This window comes from Eutrigla gurnardus, assembly GCF_963514095.1.
Source record: "Eutrigla gurnardus genome assembly, chromosome: 14".
Lineage (NCBI taxonomy): Eukaryota > Metazoa > Chordata > Actinopteri > Perciformes > Triglidae > Eutrigla > Eutrigla gurnardus.
The window spans coordinates 25,668,133-25,691,193 of record NC_139937.1 but is presented as its reverse complement, the minus strand read 5'-3'; the positions used below and the strand labels follow the sequence as shown (position 1 = coordinate 25,691,193).

The following is a 23,061-nucleotide window of genomic DNA, read 5'->3' as shown; positions in this document are numbered from 1 at the left end:
AAACACCATCTGAGAGCCTAATTGTTCTTTTTATTGACAGAGTATGACAGGCTCCTCCAGCAGCTGAGCAAACAGTGTGGTGAGTTATTCACAACTGGAAGCTCTACCTTTGTGAACTGTGCCAATGATTTCTCTGTTTGCAGCAGGTGTGTTTTGTTGGGATGAGGATAATAACGACGGAAAGCTGTTAATTAATTGTGTTTTGTGTTGTTTCAGAATATTAATGCATTTAACTTGAAATTGCTCAAGGAAATGAATGCAAGCTGTGGCGTTAAATAACCTCTCTCTCTCTCTCTCTCTGTCTCTCTCTCTCTGTCTCTCTCTCTCTGTCTCTCTCTCTCCCTCTCTCTCTGTCTCTCTCTCTCCCTCTCTCTCTCTCTCTCTCTCTCTCTCTCTGTCTCTCTCTCTCTCCCTCTCTCTCTCTCTCTTTCTCTCTCTCCAGCATTGTCTGCCAGCCCGCTGAAGGTTCAGAGCACCGCTGAAGGTTTCAGGCTCTACTGCTCACTCAAATACTACATAAGCCACCTGAAGACCAGCTGGTCTTTCAAGTGAGTCCACATGCAGACCACCGCTCTGACCTCACACCTGCCGCCAGCCTGCCAATGAGGAAGCACTCTTCAATAGAAACGTTGAAATAGGATGAAATTATAGCGTAAAGTTTATTTTGAGAAACGCTATAAATGAGTCGGGAAGATGCTGTTCTTACTGCAGAGCTTTAATCAACACAACCACGGTAGTAGAGCTGCCTCTCACACACACACACACACACACACACACACACACACACACTCAAAGCCTGATAACGTTAAGAGGGGTATTCATTTATTCCGACATTTCTCGTCACGGTGGCAGCGTCTGCGGCTCATTTGCTAAAGTTCAGCCTCTAAACGGCTTCTCAAAGTTCAGCGACTGACAGCTTAAAGAGTTCAGAGTCTGAATGTGGAATAGGAGCCGGATGTTGATGTCTGTATGCAAATGTTCTCGTGTGGCAGCTGGAGGGACATCTGGACACCGGAAACACCGGGTTCATCCTACTTATCATCTGTTGTGATCGATTAACACACATATATTTCTGTGCTGCTTAACATGGTTGAAGCCCACAGAACTTTTAGGGCCTGGAGTATTCAAATATATCGGTTTTACATGGATAGTTGTGAATAAAAAGATGATCAAAACTTCAAATAACTGAGAAACAAACTGTTCCATGAGGACAGAAATGTGTTCTGGTCCGTCAAGCATGTGCATCTCATCAAATTACACGATTATACAACATCAGATTGAAATCATTTTTTTATTATTTCAAGGGAGGATAAGTATCTCAAGGTTAGGAGTGGAAAGCGGTTTCTTTTGTAAAGGCTACTAGCACCACCTGCTGGCGGTTTTCGGGATAGCCTTTCCATCAGAGTAAACAACTGCAGAAGAATCTGACTAGTGGGATGCAGACCGACAATAACCTTCTATAAATTAGTTTTGTATGATTCCAGTCTTGAATTTTCAGTTTTTCTTCCCACTCTTTCTAAATTTGCAAACCTTCATCCTTGATCTCCTCTGACTCATAAAGATGTGATAACGAGGAAAAAGGATGAAGTTTCTAGATCTGCGTTTTAGTCTCATGGTGGCAAAATAATGCATTTGCTTCCTTCCGTGTAGGGAGAAGAAGATGGACCAGGATGCCAGGACCAAACCTGCCAGCAACGTAGAGAAAGTCTGGATTGACATCTTCAACCCGACAGAGAACGATAAAGGCAAATACACGTTGGAGATGTTCGACGGCAAAGAGACGCACAAACGCTGCCTTGACCTGTCTGGACAAAGTGGGTGGAAACGACGAGGCTGGATCTGAAGGATGTAAAACAGCTCGCGTGATGAGATTCTGATTCATTATTCTTATTTCCCACAGTCTTTGCTGATGCCTTGCTGGAGTACCAGAGGTTGAAGTAAGTGCTGCACTAGATGCTCTTCGTTTTGCATGGCTTGCTGTGGCACTAACAGAAACACTGAGCAGTCAGAGGTAACAAACTATGAGCCTCAGCACAGATTATTGCTGCCATGTCGTATTGATTTGAACCTTTGTGTCCCTCCCTCAGGCAGGCGGCCATTGCTGAGAAAAGTGAGTCACAGGTTGTGTGTGAATCCTGTAGAGATTAGAAGGTTCTCCGGTGGATGTCAGCAGGGAGTTATTGTTGCTTGTTTTTGGTTTTCAGATCGGGCCAAAGTGACAAAGGGTCTTCCTGATGTGGTGGCCATCATGGAAGGCAAGGTACGACACTGTCAAGGAAGAGAGACGCATTCATACCACGTTGTGACATCATCATCACCACCATTATTTCTGCTCCTCCATCCTCTCCTCAGTCTTTGTGTCTGACCTGCTTCATCGACGGCGAGCCGGCTCCAGAGGTCGCCTGGCTCCGCAACGACAAGGAGATCGCCAACCAGGCCCAGTTCACCATCACCAAGGAGCCCAAGTGCAGCACCATCACCATCAACAACGTCACCGTGGAGGATTCGGGAAAGTACAGCATCTTCGTACGCAACAAGTACGGCTCCGAGACGGTGGACGTGACCGTGAGCGTCTACAAGCACGGGGAGAAGCCTGCAGCACACGCCGTGGAGATGGGCTTCTAATGGGTGGGGTTTCTCTACGTGATGGAGATGTAATGATGCTGTTCATGTGTCAGGAAACTTTACTGAGGGAACTTTATTAATATTAGAAAAATATCCACAGCGTTATCTCAGACAGTCAAAATGTCTATATCATTTATATGATGCCATAAAAAAATGATTGTCACGTCTTGGGTTTTGTTTTGTGAATTTCCTGTTTTATTTTGAAGAGTAACTCCCCTCTCATTTCAGGTCACTTGCCCTTCCTCATGTGTCATCCCTGATTCCTGATGGTTTCCACCTGTTGCCCATTACCCTCATGTGTTAAATAGTCTGTCTCCCTTTGTCCTGCGTCTGTGTATATGGTCTGTCCAGGTTTCTCCAGCCTGTTTGGTTGTCCACAGAGAATCCTATAGTTGGGATTATCTTGATTTCTCACTTTCCTCGATAAGAGTGGTTTTCTGTGTAGTTTCTGGTCAGCTTTAGAGAAGCCAGTTAGTTTTGTTTAAAGCCTCATGCTGATCCCCGTTGGGAGTGTTTTTGCTTTGTACCTTTTAGCTCTAGTGTAGCACAGGTTACGTTTATATCCTTGTGTTTTTCCTCCATTGGAGTGATTTTCATTTTTGTAATTTCCATAGTTAATCCACAGAATAGAGTAGTCTCAGCCTTTTTCTTTGCCTCCCTTGGGAGTGATTTTTTGTTCTCTTTTCCCCGTAAGGGTTCTCGTGTCTGTTAGTGCTTTCACGGTTCTCAGTTCTTAGCCCAAGAGTTTCATAGCCTGTTTTGTTCTCCCTCTGTTGAGGCACGTGTGAAATAAAGATCTGCCTGAACTGTTGGACCTCTGCACCTTCCTCCTCCTCCTGTCCAGGCCTGACAATGACCAGGCTCCTCCTGTGATGGAGATGCAGATTTGCAAGAGATTGTTTCTTTATAAAAGTGAAACTGTGCAACTTTTAAGAAGAGAAATGGCCCCATTCCCCTTAAGCAAATGACAAACTGAATTTGTAAGCAGTAAAATGCAGCATTATTCCATAAAATTATTATTTTTTTAAATAGAATTAAAAAGTACAGTCAGAGGGTTTGCTGCTACAGGAGCTTCTGCTACCAAAGGCAACTGGAAGTCAGCTACTATAAACTCACATTAGCTTGTTCAAGTTATACTTGAGAGAGCCGAACATTACATTATTGACCCTTATTATATAATCGTCTCGCTCTAATCGTTTGCTAAGAATCTGTCATAATTAAAACTGAGTTACCCTCAGCTGCTGTAGAGCATGTTTGTGTGTTGTGAATAAAGCAACTTCCGAGCGATTTTGACTCGTGTATTATTTATTGTTCATCTTAAGGTTCTTTTATTCGGCTTTTTGATCAAGTTTTAAAAGAGAATGTGGCCTGCAGCTTTCTTTCAGTCTGATTTCATAAGCAGAGATCACGTCTTGTACAAGCAAACAGTCCGTCGTGTCATTAACCCGACTGGGCCTCAGTCAAGCAGGCTCTCGTTAGGAGGTTCAACGACACACTGAGGAAAAAGGTTGCAGACAGGCGTAAAGTTCATCAAACGTCCAGTGAAGCCTGAAATATGGAAACATGGTGTATGAAGTAAAAATAAATGCAGATAAACATCCTCACTCTCAGGACTCTGGGAACTTCACAGTGAAGGAAATTCATGTGAATAATTGTCTTTTAAATCCTGAAAGCATGATGTTCATATTTCTTATCAGCGAGGTTCTTGCACACACGTGACAAGAATGAGCACCTAAATTCATCTTTGGGAGAACCCGAGGTTCTAACGAAGTGAACTCCGGGTTGTTCAAACAGCAGCGATTACTCCAGAGGCTTGTTACTGATTAGACACTTGCTTTCCCTCTATAAATAGCTGCGGCACAACAGTCAGATCCTTCACATTGTGTTGTAGCTTCACACAACTGTCTCAGCCTCCAGCCCACCTTGGTGAAGGAGAACCCAGATCTTCTAGAAAACATGGACTTCAACGGAACATGGCAGGTCTACTCTCAGCAGAACTACGAGGAGTTCCTCAGGGCCATGGGTGAGAAAAATGGATATGTTTGATGTGGTTGCATCCTTCTAATGTTTATTATGACCACACAGACAATTAAGTTGTACTTAACCAATAACTTTTTGCTTACCAGAACTTCCAGAAGAGGTCATCAAGATGGCCAAGGACATCAAGCCCATTACTGAGATCAAGCAGAAAGGCAATGACTTCGTCGTCACCTCCAAAACCCCTGGAAAGTCTGTGACCAACTCCTTTACCGTCGGCAAGGAGGCTGATATCACCACCATGGATGGCAAAAAACTCAAGGTTTGTACTTGTACTCGTATGTCACATCAGTGGTTAGGTATATATGGTTTCTTATCCGATTCGTAGTACAGTATAATCGGTGTGTATGTTGAAGTATACTCTGATATGAATGGTCTCCTCCTCTGACCCGCAGTGCATTGTCAATCTGGAGGGTGGCAAACTGGTCTGCAACACTGGCAAGTTCTGCCACATCCAGGAGCTCAAGGGCGGAGAGATGGTTGAGGTGCGGTATATCTTTACCAGTACCTCTTTTTTTCTGTTTCACTTTAATGTTTCATAAGCTCCTGTAACGTATTGCATCTTCGGGCAACGCAATAAATGTGTTTCCTTTTCCCCCTTGTTCCCCTTTCAGACTTTGACCATGGGCTCAACAACTCTCATCAGGAAGAGCAAGAAGATGTAACCTGGGCAAAAAGAAGGAACCAATGTCTATTTAAATAAAAGTGTTGCTTAATAACTGTGGTTTGCACTTTGCTTTCTTCTCCATAAACATCTTTATTGTGTCTGACAGACAAGCAGCGAACATTGAGGCCTGTTATGCAAGAATTTATGGAGTTAATATGAAATCAAGTGGTAGAATAATTGATTGCCAGGTCTGTGTGCGCGCGCATGTGCCTTTGTGGCTGTACATATGTGCGCATGCGCAGTGCCAGGGGACCGCGCTGACCACGTAGATAGCGTACGTTGCGGTGAAAGCTTCACGGTTTGAGCGGCAGTAAACAAATAAACGGCTGCCAAATTAAAGTAACGGTAACATGGCGAGGTACCTGAGGCCGCCCAACACGTCACTTTTCGTTAGAAATATCGCCGACGACTCCAGGTATGTTGTCCTTTTTAATCCCCGCTGGCATGGGGGAGCTAACGTGATGCTAGTTAGTTAGCAAACATGGCCGAAATGGCTACGAGCAATCACAAAATCAGGGATTGACAAAAAAAGAGAAGGTTTTCATCAAATGTTGCTTCACACAACGGCTTACGTCATATTATTAAAACACATTTCAACGTTCAAAGTTTGCTAGGGCTCAAAAAGCTGACGCTTACTTAAGGGTTAGCAAAATGCTAACTTACGGGTTAGCCAAAAATAACCGAGAGCAAAAGCGGACGTTACGTCACACCCCGCCCCCAAAAAGAAAAGCAATTGTTTTTTTTTATTAGGAATATGAATCTACTGCTAGTACAACACAAGTCTGAGTGTGGATTACGTTACAGGGAGTGTATTTATATTTTAGCCACCAGCGTAAACCTCTTAACTTCCGCTCCAGTTCAGTCACGTTAGCATGTCGTAGCCGAAAATAGACCATAACACGTCACCTCGCCTTTTAAATGTACACCCCGTAATAAAGAGGATGCTGAAGTCCTCACTAATCTTGTAATGTAATGTTGGTTTTTGTTTTCCCAGAATTATCTTCCCAACTTTGAAAACTACACAATATTGTAACACACTTTAAAACGAGCAGGTTAAGCCTGTGTGATTATATGTTGTATGTGTGCGAATCTTCTCAATTTAACATTAATAACCTATTAAAGTGTTCTTTGGTAGTAAAGAGAAAGAGACGACACATGCACCAGATATCACTGTATCTTATTATTAATTAAATTTACTGGAATGCCGTCTAAACAAACATTTATTACAAAAAATAAACAATTTGGTTAAAAAATAAAGTTGCACAGACCTTTCTCTGCAGGTTTCACTTCAGTTATCACACAGAATAAATGAGTATAGTTTTTGTAGGCCCCACGTAATTCCCCTAAATACTAATATAATATATTCACCCGTTTCAAAATCCGAATGATTTAATTTAATAAGCAGAACACACTGTCACACCCACTGTCTGATGTTTTATTTGTACTATTACACCTTTTTAAATGAGATGGTAGAGTTATTTGTTTTGTGTAAATACGTTGTGTCATATGCTGTGCTGGCACCAGCTCCAGCTAAATCCATATGACAGCCAGCAGAATAAATGTGCTTATTTCATGACACTTCAGGCCAGAGGATTTACGACGTGAGTTTGGTCGTTATGGGCCTATTGTAGATGTCTACATTCCCCTTGACTTCTATACACGACGGGCAAGAGGATTTGCTTACATTCAATATCCTTTATTATTTTAATTTGGAAAGGGCGTTTTCACCATGTGTATTAAAAGTATTAAATCTGAACTTTTGGTTGCAGTTGGTTGAGTGACACCTGACATGACGATGTGTTGTTTTTTTTATGTGATTTTATTTTCTAAGAATTATTTGTTTCTAATAATTCCTGTATTCAGATTTAAAGTTATTCCTAACCAATATTTCTTCTGTTGTTGCCTTAGAATGGTAAAGATACAGTTCTGGAGATCCCACACCAAAGAAAGTTGAAAGGCGGTTGTAGAGTAGATTCAAGCCAAAGACACCCAGGCAACAAGCAGTAGTGGAATTGGGAAAATAAAGAGAGAGCAAAAGCATGAAGATACAAAGAGGAGAAAAGAGAGCACCCAGGCTTCCATTTGTCTACCAAAGCGAGGAAAAGCAAAGTGTTTATTGGGCAAAGACAAGCAGGAAACCTCAAGTTCTTCTGCCAAGACAATAAAGATCAAGCTGAAGGTCAAAGGTCAAGCGTGTAAAAGGTAACAAGCCAAACATTTTGTATTCTACCGAATCTGATCACCATCAATACTTGTCTTGTCTTCACAATTTGGGATCACAAATGGGCCCATTGATTCCGTTTTATTGTTGTTTAATGATCTAGTAGCTGTAGACTGGAGCTGCCAACCTGTGTTGCAGTCTTCTTTTTTTTCTTTTCTTTTTTTTAAATTGTTGTGCATGTGTGCAGCTGTTTCTGTCCCAACTTTCAACATAAAAGGCCTTAATAATACAGCACGTTTGAAGATGTCCGGGATGCAGAGGATGCTCTTCACAACCTGGACCACAAATGGGTTTGTGGGCGTCAGATCGAAATCCAGTTCGCCCAGGGGGACAGAAAGAGTATGAGCGATTAGCATTCATATCTAAGCAGCATACATTTACTGTGAAGCTTCATTCAGTTGGTAGAATATTGTGTTCATAAGCACCTAATGTTCTGGTGTTCATTCTTTCCATCAAGCCCCGAACCAAATGAAGACCAAGGAACGCAATTCTCCTCGCAGTTTCTCTCGCTACGATGATGATAACGGTGGCCGGGATGGCCGCCGAAGACGCTCCCGGAGCCGCAGCCACGAGCGCCGTAGATCCCGGAGCCCCTCCTACGAGCGCCGTCCTCGGCGGTCTGAAAGCCCACGAGAGTGAGTAACTCATATCACTTCAATAGTACAATAGTACTCTAGAGTACTGAAACTACATTCAAATATATTTTGAATACCCAACCCTTGTAGTGTTTTTAAGTGGAGCTTGGCGATAATTCATTGTCTTTCAATTTAATAATATTGAGATATCATGAAATATGAAATGACAAATACCATAAGTAATGTAACATTTGACGTTTATTTGAGGTGTAACCTTTCAACACTAAGAAGATTGCAAGTTATTTATTCTATTTTAGCCTCTGGAGCTGCTATAAACCAGTTTGGTCAGTGAAAAAGCAGGAAGCCATACTCGGCCTAATTACAAGAACGTGTTGTTCTCTTCCTGGACACAATAGTCTTTGGCAGCATCCAAATGAACCCTGTGATAAACTGGTTTGTGGTTATTCCATTCACAGATCTCGGTCCTACAGCCGACACAGGCGGAGCAGAAGCCATGAAAATGAAAAGTAAGCCGATTTATCGAGCAACGGATATTGTACTGTTCTAAGCTTTACAATGTCGTTATCAATAATAATAAGTCGTGTTCATCCCACCAGGTACAGAGGTCCTCCTCGTGAACACCACAGGCCACACCGCGAACCACGGAGCCACTCTGCCTCCCGCTCCCCTTCACCCCCCAGACCCATGCCCAAAGGTAAAAAGAGCCAGTCCAGGTCCGGCAGCCCGGGTGAAGACTACCACCCGACCTCCAGCTCCCAGAAACAGCCTGTGGGACGTTCTCCCTCCCGCTCCTTCTCTAGATCCATGTCTCGGTCCCGCTCTCGCTCCAGGTCCTGGGCCGGACGCAAGTCTGGAGGCCACTGACTGTCATCCCCCCAAAGCCGTGTTGGTCTGTCTCCGACGATGATGTTCAGCTATCACACCTAGAGTGTTGTGCTCTGTTTGCATTTTTTTAATCGTGCTGTTATGAGGTCTGTAGGGGGATGAGATTCCCTTTAGTGAAAGAGGTTTTATGTTCTAAAGTGCGACTGATTAATGAAAGCACAGTCGCTCCCTGGTCGTTTTTTGCGGGGGAGGGGGCTTGTGTAATTTGGGTTGCTTAAGGTAAATATTAGTTTGGCGTTGCCAATCATTTTGTATTTTGAGTTAGCATTATTTACCTTCATAACATGTTAATACGATGCCTGTCTCAATTTGGTTCTTCTGTTTGTGTATTATGTAAACATGAATAAAATACACTTTAAGCCCAAACTTAATCAGTATTTACTAATTACACTATTATACAGCAAGCACACAACCATGTACTGTAGTAGTTGTGATTAGCGTTGCAACGGCTAATGAATGGAATGCAGTTAGCTGCCACCTGATACTTTGTCCAGTATTTTATAGGACAACACGTTTTAGACAAACTGCATTTGTCCTGTACTTTGTTCAGTGAGTGAAACCAGGTCAGCTGAATATTTCAAGTGTTCCTTAGTACTGTTGTAGTTTTACTTGGTATGCTTTGTCAATAAAGAGAAATGAAATACTTCAAATAGTTGGTGCTTTGACTACGACCGACTGGAATGCCATAATTAAATAACAATGAGCACAATCCATTTTGGGAACAAGGTCAGAAGATACTCAGGCACAGACAGAAGTAGGGGGGAGGGAAAGGGATTTTATTTTTTTTGGTACAAATTTCGTCGTTGATTCACAGAGTGCATTCTTTCACATTTGCTTTTTTTTTTAAATAAAAACCAATTGATACCAAATCTAAAAATGGGGCATTTTCTTCTCATCTTCAGTGACATTTCTTCAGGGGGACAAATTAATAGCCAATTCATTACATGTTTCAAATTTAGAATAAAAGGAGACTGCCATGCCGGACTCGATCAGGAAAAGAAAACAACTAATAGTACAGAAGTTTAACAGCATGGGGCCAAAATCAGTCGTCAGCTGGCGGAAGAACAGCTGACAAGTGAAGATGGTTCAGGTGAAAACATTTGGTCAACTTGTGGCATCGCCACCAAATGAAAATAGTCAGTTTCAGCATGGATTTCAATTTGAGATTAAAAGCATCACACTTACAAACTGTAAGCACATTCAGAACTCAAATTAAGTCATAGGCAAGTCTCCAGGGTCAAATTGACGTTTTGTAGTTTTACTTAATTCGCACTTAGCACATTTCTCCCTACACTGCATTATACAAAACAATAAAAAAACATGTGCAAGATCTCTGGAAAGATAACAGTGCAGGGGTACTGAGAAATGCTTTATGCAGTTTTTTTTTTTAACAAAAATATTCTTCAGTATTGAAGTCAAGACAATGAAGTCAAGACACGTCCTTAGCATGTCTTATACATTCAGTGTTATTACTAAAAATACTTTTGTCGGACAGGCCCCAAACTTGGCCTGCAAATGTACATATGCTACAAGTACTTTATACATTTCATTATTTACATGGCTCTTCAACACATAAACAAGCTCTCATATTTTGTTTTGTCATCTTTACGCTGGCCATAAACAGCTCCAATTCTGCAAGGAGAAAGCAAAAAACTAAACGAAAAAACAACCTCATATCAGCTGAATCAAAAATAGAGAATCCATAGGGATAGTCAATTACGCCTCCGTTATTTCAATAGCATCCTGGCCTGTAACTCATGAAAAAAATAGTCTGATTGCAGTGCAAGAGGGTAAACAAGAGGCAGGGTTTCTGTTGATTATGGGATGGTCAACCGCTGAGACCTACTTTGTAAACATAAACACCAACTCCCTGCCTCGTGTCAAGTCCCTGGGGCCACTTCACTTCAAAAACCTTCCTCAGCTCTGCTTTACCTTGCTTACGAATGCATGCAGCCAACAGGACCATGTCTATGACTCCGTGAAACAACCGTCCCACAACAAAGCACGGCCCTCTTCCGCATGTTGAAGCTGCAGCACCGTCCTGAAAAAGGTCGAGACTGAGGGGGCAATAACAGTACTGATGAACAGCTAGAAGTGGCCGCGGGGGGTCTGACCCATTCATCACTCGGTCTGGCAAGGTTCAAGTGGCAGCGGCAACAATGCCGACCACACAGAGGTTGTCCAAAAAGAAAGAAAAAATACAGCAAAACGTTGCTTTGGTTACACACAGCAATTCATACGTCTTTCAGCCACAACAATAAAGGACTTGTACAAAATAATGCTATGATAGAGTGTTAGGGCCTCAGACGAGCTCAACTCCTATAGTGCATGTGCGCACAGCGCAATAAAAAAGGTACAGGAGTCGACGGTCTGGAGCCCGTGTGCCATGGTCTCTTTTTACCCTTCAGTTTGAGGTTAAACCTTTGACCTGTATTGTACATCGTAGTACCACCACAAAGATAGCTTTTTTCCCCTGCAGAATTGCAGTTGAGTGTCTTTTCCATCCCAAACAAGGATTGTAATATATAAAAAGAAAGTGGGCCCTAATCGAAAAAATGCTACAAACGAGTTTGCTTTAGCACCTGGAGCTTTAGAGGTGACCCTAAAAAGCTCATCATTAAAACGTATGTAAATGAAAAAGCATGTCTGTCCACAGAAATGGACCGTAAAAGTGATGGGAATTTACCTATGCTATAAAAAGTTGTTTTGGGGGGGTGGGGGGGGAACGGCACACTCAATCTGCTTTAACAGCCAACATTAAAAGAACAAAACAAAAACAGAAGTAGAAAGGATATCCAGTTTGTCGTTAGTCACAGAAACTGACTCCACTTAAGGCACTACCGACCAGCAAGGCTCCAAGGCTGTAATATCTCGAAACATTAGGTTAAAAATGTAGTGTCGAAAAAACATTTGCAGTTACTGCAAATGCCTCTTAACACAGATGTCAGATCTAAAAACAGCTAAAAGTATTACAGCACTGAGGTGTTCCTGGTGGGTGGGCGCCCTCAAGAGAGTCCTAGTTCATACATTGGCTTTTCAATCAAGTGTGGGTGTCCATCTCAGGCCTGCACTTTGAGGAGGCTCTTGAGCTGGAAGGCCATCATCTCCCGGTTGTCACAGGAGCCCATTGGGAAGGACACCCAGTGGCTGGGGGGTTTGGGCAGCACGCTGGGCGAGGGCGGCTCGCTGAACTTGGGCCCCGCGTAGCTCGGACTCCCCTGTGTGGCCAGGAGCGTGTTGAGGTGAGACACTGCACCCTCCCAGTTCTGATCATAGCTGGTGGCAAAGCGGACAGATGCACTCTTCTCTGCAGACGCGGCCTGCCGCGCCTCCGGAGACCTGTGGTAGGCTGCGCCCTTGTCGCTCCGGCGGTGGCCGTGATGATGATGAAGGCCACCTGCCCCTCCTGCAGACGCCGCTGCTCCATTCTGGTCACGGCTTCTCTGCTTCGCTCGGCCAAGCTGGTGGTTCTTCTTCGGCAAAGGGCGCTCGGGGTGGGAAACTGGAATGTTGTATCTCTCTCCACCTCCCATGCTTCTGCACTACGTGTCACCTGCGTGATGAGAATATATTATTTAACATTATGTAATCCGTCCACGCAGCACGTAGACACCGTCTCAATGAAAACAACCGCCGGGGCTTACGTGCAGAAACGCCACACGGCCTCGGCGCTGCGCCGCCCCTCCCCCCACCGAGCAAAACAAGCTCAGGCTCACCTCTTTGTTGTCAGAAAGTTGATGAAGCCGAGATCTCTCTTCAATCGTTCACCTCCAATCGGGGCCCAGGTCCTCGAAGTAGTCCTCTGTCTGTTTCGCGCTGCACTTATTCCGTGTCCAGCAAGGTCTGAGGTTTTCATGTGCCAAAGAGCGTTGTTTTCCCGTGAAGCCGAGCTGAACATCAATTCACCTCGGCGCAGGATGCTCCAAGAAGCCGAAAGACCTTCGGGGCGAGCAAATATAACGTTTTATTATATCATAAATGCCTATAAACTGTTGTTTTCCTCCCGGAGAGAAGGGGGTGTATTTCAGAGTGCGTCATTACGCCGAACACCAACAAATCAATAAACGACAAAAATGGTAGGTGTTTATCTTGTCGTTATAACATACTCTTTACAAGAACTGGGAATGTTAATGACCAAACTGCGACGCGTTTGTAACACTTGTCCGTGCTTCGGGGGGTTACGTGCAGTCGCTTTGTCCTGCCAACTGGCTTCGTGTCGTAGCTTAAAGACGGTAGTTGGCGATAATTATCTCGACCGACGTGATTCTTATTAAATAAACACACGAAGTTGGTCCATTAAATGTGTATTTTGTCGTCTCGGTCACACTGTTTTGGAACCAAACCAAAACAAAGAAATGGCTAAATCAATATGGCGTCGAGGCACAAAAAAAACAGCTTCTCTTACCGACTTCCTCAAGGCTTTGTTGTTGAAAAAGCCTTTTTGCTCCCGGGAAAATATGCGATTGGCCTTTTGAGATGCCCTCGGTGGACTCTGAGGGAAAACAGCAAGCTGTGTTTCCTACAAATCCGTCGTCGTCGACGCGTATGTGGTGTAAACAGTTCCGCCAAAGGACGCCGCTTCTCTCCCTCTCTCTCTCCCCGACTCCGTCTGAATTGCAACAAAATGGAATCTACAGCGGGGCTATGTAGCTTGGGCTAGCCCGGGTCCGACCAATCACGCGCCGAGCTCCAACCGCACGACCAATCGCCGACGAGGCAACCAGACGCATTCACGCCTGTTGCCAGAGCGGTGACGTCAATCGCTGACCGTCCTCCTCCCCCCTCTCTCTCCTTTGTTGGACCTCCTCGGGTATTTCCTGAGAAGTGAGAAAACAACAAACGCGTTTCACTTTAACTCTGAATTACGTAAGAAACATGCGACGTCGTGTGAACGTTTAAACTACCGTGTATATCGTGTTGTATCATGTAATGTCAACCCCTCGTTCAAATAACAAGGTGACACGTCCCGTGTTCGTGATTTATTGAGGACGTTTTCCCCCCCTTTGCCACATGAAAGCAGGTTTTTGCTCCCCGGTTCCTGTTTTCGAGGGTTGGATGCAGAGAAACAGCTGCAACAGGCTGTAATGAATGCCTACAGCGGCTGTTGTCTGTGAGTCTGCCCATCCCCCCTCCGTCTCAGCCTCTCGCCAGAAACAACACCTTGGCCATTTTTATGCAGACAAATCGGTCAACTCTCATCGTTTAACAACTCGTGCAAGAGTGGCAACATGGGGAAAAGGTTCCCTGTTTAGATCCACATCCGTGTTTAAATGCCGGTATCACGGGCTTCTTGTTGAATACACAGGGCTGTGTGATGTTACTGTCCTTTGTGCCATAAAAAAGGCCCAAACGCCATACATCTGTTGTTTAGCTCATTAAATGGAACACTGGTCCTGTACTTAGTGGGATTGTCAGGTATCTGTACTTTTCTTGAGTATTTAGTTTTATGACAACTTTTTTTTTGTACTTTTCTCTACATTTTAAAACAAATATCTGTACTTTCTACGAGCAAAAACAACCAGTAGAAATGTCCTTCATAGGCATACTTTTTACTTTACACCGTGAGTACATTTCAGTTGAATTGTTACTTCTACTTTTAATTCAGTCTTTTAAAACAAGTATCTGTACTTCTACTTGAGTATTTAAGTAAAACTCCCTATTTGTTGAAACAAATAATTGTACTTTATACTAGAAAAAAACAACCAGTAGAAATGTCCTTCATAGGCATACTATTTTACTTTACACCTTGAGTACATTTCAGTTGAATTGTTACTTCTACTTTTAATTCAGTCTTTTAAAACAAGTATCTGTACTTCTACTTGAGTATTTAAGTAAAAAAAAAAGGTTTTACTCCCTATTTGTTGAAACAAATAACTGTACTTTATACTAGAAAAAAACAACCAGTAGAAATGTCCTTCATAGGCATACTTTTTACTTTACACCATGAGTACATTTCAGTTGAATCAGTACTTTTACTCCCTACGTTTTAAACAAATATCTGTACTTTCTACTATGAAAACAGCCAGTAGAAATGTTTCTGTATTGATTGTAGAGTTTTTCAACACAAGCTGTACTTCGACCACAGTCACAACACCTCAAATGGCTCTGCAGATGTGTGTGTGTGGGTGTGTGTGTGTGTGGGGGGGGGGGTGCTAAAAAAAAGACGAGTGCAACTTTTAGCAGGAAAGAAAATGACAAGACGTACAAAGCCTTTTAAATGTGAAGACCATCTTGAGTTCTGATGTAACTGAACTTTGTCATTATTATCAGGGTTGTTGTTGTTCAGTTTGTTTCTCCCTAGTCTTTATAAGGACGTCAGTCGTGGACGATAATGTTGTCTTGCAGTTGTTTTTATGGGAGTCCGCAGGTCCAAGGCTGAAGAATACAACAACAGAGTCCAGTCAAAGTGACTTTGCCTCCCACCCCGATCTAAAGCGTTAAAACTGTTGGGCAACACACTCTGCGTCAGCCAGCGCTCACAGCTGCAGGCCATGGAAGGACACTCCCCAGAAAGCAAAGCAACCTTTGAAAAGGGGGCTGTTCCCGTCTGTAGTCGACTATGTATGGAAAGTAGGTCACCCGAGAGGCTTCTGTAGGTTGCACAGAACACTGGAGGTCGACATATCTCCATATTTGACAGGCTGTAAGATCTTCATTGATCAAGAAACACATAGAGTAGACATAGTGAATGTGCAGTCGTGTGGAACGGAACGTATATTCAAAACAACACCGGCTTAGATGGGTCGTATGTGGACAAACTCTTATCTCTGTGTCAGTCGTTGGGTGTGAACGGGCTCCTCGCATGAATTTGAACACGTCTGAAACGTGTTGCGAAACCAACCCACACACACGACGTGGGAAAGTACAGAAGCAGAAACAGTTTCACACCAATCAGCACCAACTTTGGCCCGCATCAGACATCTTTTGTAATACCAGAAAAACACATTCAGAGGAAATCTAACAACCTCTTTGTTACTGTTTAAAAAATAAATACAAATCGGGTTTGGTGGAAGCGAAGGAGTCTGAATGAAGACATACAAGCAACCATTATTTAACATGCACACATGAGTCAAAATAACTCAACACATGTGCCCACATCTGTCTTTACATCATAAAAGCATCACAAATTACAATAACCTATACCCTATACCCTTTAGCATGGCTGCTGAGAATAAAGAGTTAAACAATACAATAGACAGTATTCAAGCTGTCCATCCAGATATGAGACTCAAGCATATTTATACAGTATATATTATATATCGTCGTGTGCTGTAAAGTCTGCAGATTTCAGTCTAAAAACCAACAACCACAATACACTCCTCTTTTCAGTGATGGAAGACAGTAAAATACAGAAGAACACGACTGGGTTGTTGTTTCTTATTGGACGTCAGGATAAGCAGGGGGGGGGGGGGGGGGGGGTCATGTTCCACAGTTGAAGTCTTAAATGGTGTTACTTTATTCCAGTATTTCTTGAATATGGTCGACAACATTAAATATTGCTTTTTAGATGTTTGGGTTGAGTATAAAGAAGGTAACCTTTTATAATGTGGGTCTGCAATTGCCTCATATTTACCAATCCTGCCTTAAGACAGTTATTTAATGAGGCTGACTTTATAAACATGATTATTTTCCATTTATATTAAAATCTTGCAAAAAACACAAATGAACAGGAAACTCAAGCATTACAATATATATATTTTTTAATCCAAACAATTTCTGGGAACTTGGAATCATGATCCTCAAATTCTCTATTTATTTTTTTTAAATACAACCTATGAGTAACAAGTCAACACGTCTTATAGTTTACAGTTTACATGAATATTGTAAATGTCAAAGTAATTGTTTAAAAAAATAGTTTTCAAATGAACTATGTTGATTAGTTTTCAATCCCCCATTTTATTTTCCAAATTCAAGCATGTTACAATTGCATTATATCATTCCCAGAACCAAATCAAATAATTAAGTATTATTAAGTCATTTACCGTGATGTAATTGGATTTTTGTTTGCTCTGGTCATTTTCTTCCTGGTGTTTTTCACATCAGTGATCTGATCCTGCTGTCTGAGGGTCTGGCACTCTGGAAATGAGGAGAGGAAATTTACCTAATGGATTCAATCTGAAACCTGATGTTTGTGTCTTCTAAAAAAAAACAAAAAAAAACGTGTGATTGTGTAACAGGATGATGGGATCCAACCAGTAATGGTACAGGTTTTCTTCTGGCCGGTGCTTTGTGCTGCAGCTGCCGGACAGTGACTGAGAAGAAATCTTATTGAAGCTGTGCTGTCTGCTCCTAATCACATTTCCTGCCTTCTGGCCAGCTGGATCTATCAGGTCATAGAGAGAGAGAGAGAGAGGGGACACGTGCATCAGATATCACTATATCTTATTATTATGAATCATAATTTACTGGAATGCTGTCTAAACACAAACAAGACATCACAAAAACATCTCTATCTGACCCATTTTCTTGTCTTGTCATTTGATATATTTGTTAGTGCCGGTTCCGTTTCATTAAGCATACTTCCCTCTAAAATAGGATAATAATTCATGTCAGAATGCCTCAGGTATTGGGATGTTGTGACCTGATTGAATTGTTATGGAACTATTAATGTTCTTTATTGTCACCAGAGGGAGTCAAATGAAAGAGGCTTAATTGCTGAGGGAATTGCTTGTTGAGTTAAAACTTTGTAGAATGATAAAGACTAAAAGACTGTGACCTTTCATTGCCAGGTTACTGAGTTGCACTGCCCCCTGTTGTACGGTGCGCAGTATTACACTCTGATCCAGCCACTAAGCAGTCAGTCATTCTATGTAAAAGAATAACCTAAACCCCTGTGGATTTGCATTGAAGGCCGGTTTTCACACCTCAGTGCTTACTGCTGATTGGATGCAAACAAGAATCTGTCTTTTTTTTAATGAACACATTTATATTATTTAAATTGACCAAGCAGACATCATTTCAAATGAGTTTTAATCACATTAATGTGATGAAAGAGTGTGAATGAATGAAATGAAGATACGTGGAGAGTAATTTGCAAAAAGAGGTGGATTTACAAGCTAGTGCTGCACAAATAGGAATAATTCAACAGTAAGTCTCTTTGGACAAAAGCGTCTGCTAAATGACCTAAATGTAAATTTAAATGTAAAGACGTCTTCCACTGCCACCTTGACTAAAACATGTCATCAAGTTGACCTTGGTTTGGTAACAATAACCTTAATTCAAGGTCCAGTTATCAGAGCCACTTTTAACGTCACTTTCATCTATATATATTTTCTTTTCTAAATAAAAGATGTGTTTTTACGCTTTTTTATCGACATATCTTTCACAGCTGTTTAAGTGCTCTCCTCCCCGGAGTCCATCTGACCCTGCAGAGACAGAAGTGTGTGTGATCGCCACAGTCTCTTATTATTGTCTTAAATGTCCCTTTCACCTCTATTACAGATAATCAAATATATAACATTTGGCCTTTACTATGCTTTTTTTCTCAGTTTCGTCACAGCCTCTCCGTCGTACTTCTAATGCATCATCTGAGCTCTTTCCATCTGGCTCTCTCTCTCTGTTTCTCACTCTCGCTCTCGCCCTCCCTCTCCCCTCCGTGTCATCACAGCCACCCTCCTTATCTTCTCCCCTTGCTCGTGCACTTTGGCATCAGTCAGATCGGCTGTTCTGCTGCAGAGAGACTGAATCCAGATCTCCTCAAAACCCAGAAGAACCCCCAGAAAACCACACACGAAAGGTAAGCAAGTCACCTTTGCCTTATTTATATTTAAACTGGGGTGTTGATATCTCTGTGAAGCCAGATTTATTGTTTTTAAATATATCATCTGTTGTTCTTGTCCTGTGTTCATTATGTGTATTTGTGAAAAAAATGTGCTACTTTTGACCTGTTTTATTGTGCTCGTTTATTCCGTTGCTACTGCAAAGAGATTTCAAGTAGTGTTTCGTGCCGTAAGGGCTTCTGATATTTTGAAACAAAGTGACACAAGGGGTTATTGCCAAACTATTTCTTTGCAAAGCCAGCCAATGATGAGACTGATATTGATATTTTATTTCCTGTTCCTGTTTCCCTTTCATGTTGCTGCTGCTTTCTTGTAGAGGAAATTGTTTTATAAGAATGACTGCTTCTTAACAGTCAAAACACAGAACTATCAAGATTTTATTATTTTTTTTATCTCATGAGCCTGAGGTGGTGTAATATCCACAACTGCTTCCACCCATATGTCCCAAAGAGAAATTGTGAAAAACTGTCCCTGAAGTCCATAAGGGCCTATTTGGAAAGTAATATACCTCCTGCTCATATATATATATATATATATATATATATATATATATATATATATATATATATATATATATATATATATATATATTGCTTTCATAATGGAGTGTGGGTGGGAAACAAATGGCTGTTTCTAGAAATAGAATAAAGGGAAAACAATGGACTGAAGGGCACAGTGACCTGATTGGGTGAAAGTGTTCACTTTAGTCTATAATCACTTATGCTGCATCGTGTAAGCCTACTATGATCTATAAAATTATATTTTTCTTTATGCAATTTACACAGTTTCCCTCCTTTTTCTTCAAGATCACTGTGATTTAAAGGTTTTTATTTCATGGCTATAAAATATATTCTTTCTGTTGAAGCATTTTTCTGCATACGCAATTATAGGTGGCCACTCTCCGTCTATCACAGCATTATTTAATTTAATCAAATCCTCTCACATCGACTGGAGCTTAATCTATTGATTGCATACAGGTGATGCACTCAACAGATGATTGTCCATCTCCTTGGTGACCTTCACTTCATTTACTGTTTTGTTACGACACAATCCCATATAATTCCAAAAGGGGGCAGTCTTCATCCTGTTAAATATGATTAGAGGCCAACGACATGTGTTTGCTGTTATGTTCATCTCTGCAGATAACTGAATGCACTTACAGTAAAATCCCTGCCAAAGCAATCGTGGAAATGTGGATTTAATATAAGAGCACTTCAATTACAGAGAATGTCGATGGACACAAACAACTACATTTGGTAACTATTCCTTGAGTAAGCAGTAGTTTATGGCTTGCTTTTTAAAACCATGGGTCCTCACAACTATACCAAATATCAGCATCAGCAGATAAGGGTCATTATCTGTTTGCCCCGACCACTAAATGAATTTCTGTCGTGACTCACAGATGTTAATGTTCCTTTTCAGCATCGAGTTCAATATTGACAAAAAGAGAAACAGACATCACATTTCCTACTTTATTGGTTTCCTGGTGGGAAGTTAACGAACTCCATCACTTAATGTATGAAATGTTAAGTTATCAATCAAACAAGGACACGATAACCACGTGGATAAAATCTTGGATTATTTTTCTTGAAGATGCTGTATTTGTTCCGTCTTGTCTTACACATTTACTTTAATTCTAATTTTCCAAAATGAAAATGCCAGTTTTATGATGAAAACAATTGTTTTTATGTGCTTTAGAAATTAAGTTTATACTGAAAATAAGGAATTTTTACTTTGAAATGATTCCCTGTGAGTAAGTACTCGATTAAGAAGAACCGATTTAAATGACTTACTTTGTTTCCTAAATACAATCTAGCACTGGTCCATACAGTAGCAGTTGAAATGGCGGAGCACACACAAGGTAAGCAGCCTCCAGCAAATATATTCCCTTGCTTCTTTGGGATCAGAAATGTGAGTTTTCAGTAGATGTAATAAATCTGTCCTCATATAAACCTGTGATCTTCACACAGCTAACGGTTCTTGTATGGATCAGGAAGCCTTCATGGTCCTCGACGAGGCCGAGGTGAAAGCCATCGGCGCCATCTGTTTCCTGGCAGGTCCCATCACACTGCTGGAAAACGCTCTCGTGTTGGGGGTGATCGTCGCCACGGCCTCCCTGCGGCATCGGCCTTCATATCTGTTCATCGGCAGCCTTGCTTTGGCTGATGTCTTCGCCAGCTGCTTCTTCACCACCACCTTTCTGCATTTCCACCTCTTTCATAACTGCGATTCCCCCGATGTCTACCTCTTCAAATTAGGCGGAGTCACCATGGCCTTCACTGGCTCAGTGGGGAGTTTACTGCTGACAGCTCTGGACCGCTACCTCTGCATCCACCAGGCCTCCACCTACAAGGTGCTGCTGACCCGCCAGCGAGCCGTGGTGAGCCTGCTGGTGCTCTGGAGCACCACCATCGTCATCTCTTTCCTGCCTCTGATGGGCTGGAGGTGTCCAACGGGGCAGACTACAAACTGCTCAAATCTGTTTCCCTACACCAACCGTGGATATCTGACCTGCTGGACCAGCTTCATACTGGTGATTCTGGCTCTCATTTTGTGGGCTTATGCTCTCATCCTGTGGAAGGCCCACCGCCACGAGTCCTCCATGAACAGCCTCAAGGAAGCAGCAGGGTCCGGTCACGCCCGCATGAGGATGGATATCCGGCTAGCACGTACCTTGGGCCTGATCCTACTCATAATGGTGGGCTGCTGGCTTCCTGCGCTCTCCTTCATGTTGGCTGATGTCTCAATGGACCTGCTCAAACCCGGGAAGAGGGCCTTCGCCTTTTGCAGCACCCTCTGCCTGGTCAATTCTGCAATCAACCCGCTGCTCTATGCGCTGCGTTGTCGAGAGCTAAGAGTCGCCCTACTGCAGTTCCTACAACGGCTGCGTGAGCTCGGAAGATGTAAAAAATCTACAGAGGATTCAACCCAAAGAGTACCCTCCGCTGAAGAGCACGACTGTACTTGGGTCTCCGAGGTAGAGCTGCCCGGGACCATGACCACCCAGCTTCAGTCGGTCTCAGGACTGGTGGACAAAAGCAAATGAATGGCAATCAGGGATCACTTGTACAGATAGATTGTGATAGAATTCACTGTAGATTAAGAATCAAATCTCAATACACATGAGCAGGATTCATTCCCATCAAATTATTAGTGCTGGAAAATACTTAAATACTAGTGGGTTAAAGACTATTATAACTCTAGAATTCTTTGAGTAGGCCTATTAGATCATTCGAAAGATCCCAAAGCCCAGCAAATGTGGGAAAGTTACGAGACGTGCTGGAAAGACAGCTTGTAAAGAGAAAACTTTAACATTTAAAAAAATAGTTTGGACAATGAACAAATAACAGATTACAGAGGAAATAAGGCTTATCATCTCTCTGCATTGTCCCGAGCCAGACAAAAGGTTCAGTGTATGTTGGATTGCAAGTGAGATGATGTCATGTGGCCGTTTAACCTATAACCTTTGACCCGTCCACCTCCCATGTCAGTGCTTTAATGCTCTGGCTACTGTGTCCTGTGAACTGAAGTGCTGACTTATCTTTTGGCTGCATCACATGGTAGAAAGGTTTGTTGTTGGTATGTTTATTTTTGAGCATTTGTCCCCGAGTATGTGGGGACCCTCTGGGTTCACCTGTCCCATGTGCACATGAATGCCACGACTCCACAAAAGCCCCATTGCACGGGAGAATTTCACGCAACGTTCACACACGTGAAATCAAGCAGTGTGCCGACGTAACTGGAGCACATGCGAGGAAGGAACACAGTCGTTAGGACACTCTTTTGCAATAGTGAAGACCGGCAGCTACACACTAGCTGTATGACGTGCAATTAAACTCACGGGTGCACATAGAACATGTGTCTCAACCACAGTGATGACTGATTAAAGAAAAGATTTCACCAAACTCTGGTTTCTTCATATCTTTTCCTTTCAAGTGGATTTCATAAGTAACTCTTATTCATCTGTCATCCTGAATCATTGTCAAGTGACAACAAAGTTAGCCATCTTGTGTGTCTCTGTCTCTTTGCTGCCAGAGGTGACATGCTGGATACTGGGAGTCTGCCATGCCAGAAAATCATAGGTTTTTTTAGCAGCAAGTGATGGGAGAAATGAGTATACAGCATTTTTATATACAACATATATACATATACATGTCACCAAAAAAATAAAAAATAAAAAAGTATAAAGGATGGCCACAGGTTATAAACATTCAGTGCATTATTGGGTCTAATAAAGCAGCCCTGCAATAA

The 23,061-nt window shown here is 42.3% G+C and overlaps 5 protein-coding genes across 6 annotated transcripts in view; 4 read left to right on the top strand and 1 right to left on the bottom strand.

Annotated features, from left to right (window-relative positions):
* The window catches only part of myom3 (myomesin 3), a 46,457-nt gene extending 42,555 nt beyond the window's left edge, over window positions 1-3,902 (top strand). Inside the window, exons 31-37 of the mRNA XM_084026373.1 lie at window positions 41-79; window positions 443-548; window positions 1,651-1,814; window positions 1,901-1,937; window positions 2,088-2,110; window positions 2,205-2,260; window positions 2,353-3,902. Of these exons, the coding sequence (XP_083882499.1) occupies window positions 41-79; window positions 443-548; window positions 1,651-1,814; window positions 1,901-1,937; window positions 2,088-2,110; window positions 2,205-2,260; window positions 2,353-2,625 (698 nt within the window). The 3' untranslated portion in view covers window positions 2,626-3,902. The remainder of the gene's footprint in view (window positions 1-40; window positions 80-442; window positions 549-1,650; window positions 1,815-1,900; window positions 1,938-2,087; window positions 2,111-2,204; window positions 2,261-2,352) is intronic.
* A 587-nt stretch (window positions 3,903-4,489) lies between these two features.
* On the top strand, window positions 4,490-5,381 carry fabp10a (fatty acid binding protein 10a, liver basic). Its single transcript, XM_084026712.1, has 4 exons — window positions 4,490-4,648; window positions 4,752-4,924; window positions 5,058-5,147; window positions 5,277-5,381. The coding sequence occupies exons 1-4, from the start codon at window positions 4,582-4,584 to the stop codon at window positions 5,325-5,327; spliced, it is 381 nt and encodes a 126-aa protein (XP_083882838.1). The 5' UTR covers window positions 4,490-4,581; the 3' UTR covers window positions 5,328-5,381.
* A 190-nt stretch (window positions 5,382-5,571) lies between these two features.
* On the top strand, window positions 5,572-10,417 carry srsf10a (serine and arginine rich splicing factor 10a). 2 transcript variants are annotated; one of them, XM_084027847.1, is made up of 6 exons: window positions 5,572-5,744; window positions 6,914-7,018; window positions 7,786-7,889; window positions 8,008-8,185; window positions 8,602-8,652; window positions 8,743-10,417. In XM_084027847.1, exons 1-6 carry the CDS (start codon window positions 5,680-5,682, stop codon window positions 9,008-9,010), a joined length of 771 nt encoding a protein of 256 aa, XP_083883973.1. In that variant the 5' UTR covers window positions 5,572-5,679; the 3' UTR covers window positions 9,011-10,417. The 2 variants fall into 2 exon arrangements, with proteins under 2 accessions (XP_083883973.1, XP_083883972.1); XM_084027846.1 differs by having other exon boundaries at window positions 8,725-10,417.
* Window positions 10,418-11,979: 1,562 nt separating this feature from the next.
* pnrc2 (proline-rich nuclear receptor coactivator 2) lies at window positions 11,980-13,646 on the bottom strand. Its single transcript, XM_084027848.1, has 3 exons — window positions 13,437-13,646; window positions 12,748-12,970; window positions 11,980-12,584 (listed from the first exon to the last, which is right to left on the bottom strand). Exon 3 carries the CDS (start codon window positions 12,562-12,564, stop codon window positions 12,091-12,093), a length of 474 nt encoding a protein of 157 aa, XP_083883974.1. The 5' UTR covers window positions 12,565-12,584; window positions 12,748-12,970; window positions 13,437-13,646; the 3' UTR covers window positions 11,980-12,090.
* Window positions 13,647-20,032: 6,386 nt separating this feature from the next.
* cnr2 (cannabinoid receptor 2) lies at window positions 20,033-22,715 on the top strand. The gene is made up of 2 exons (XM_084026749.1): window positions 20,033-20,671; window positions 20,781-22,715. The coding sequence occupies exons 1-2, from the start codon at window positions 20,653-20,655 to the stop codon at window positions 21,854-21,856; spliced, it is 1,095 nt and encodes a 364-aa protein (XP_083882875.1). The 5' UTR covers window positions 20,033-20,652; the 3' UTR covers window positions 21,857-22,715.
* Window positions 22,716-23,061: the final 346 nt, after the last annotated feature.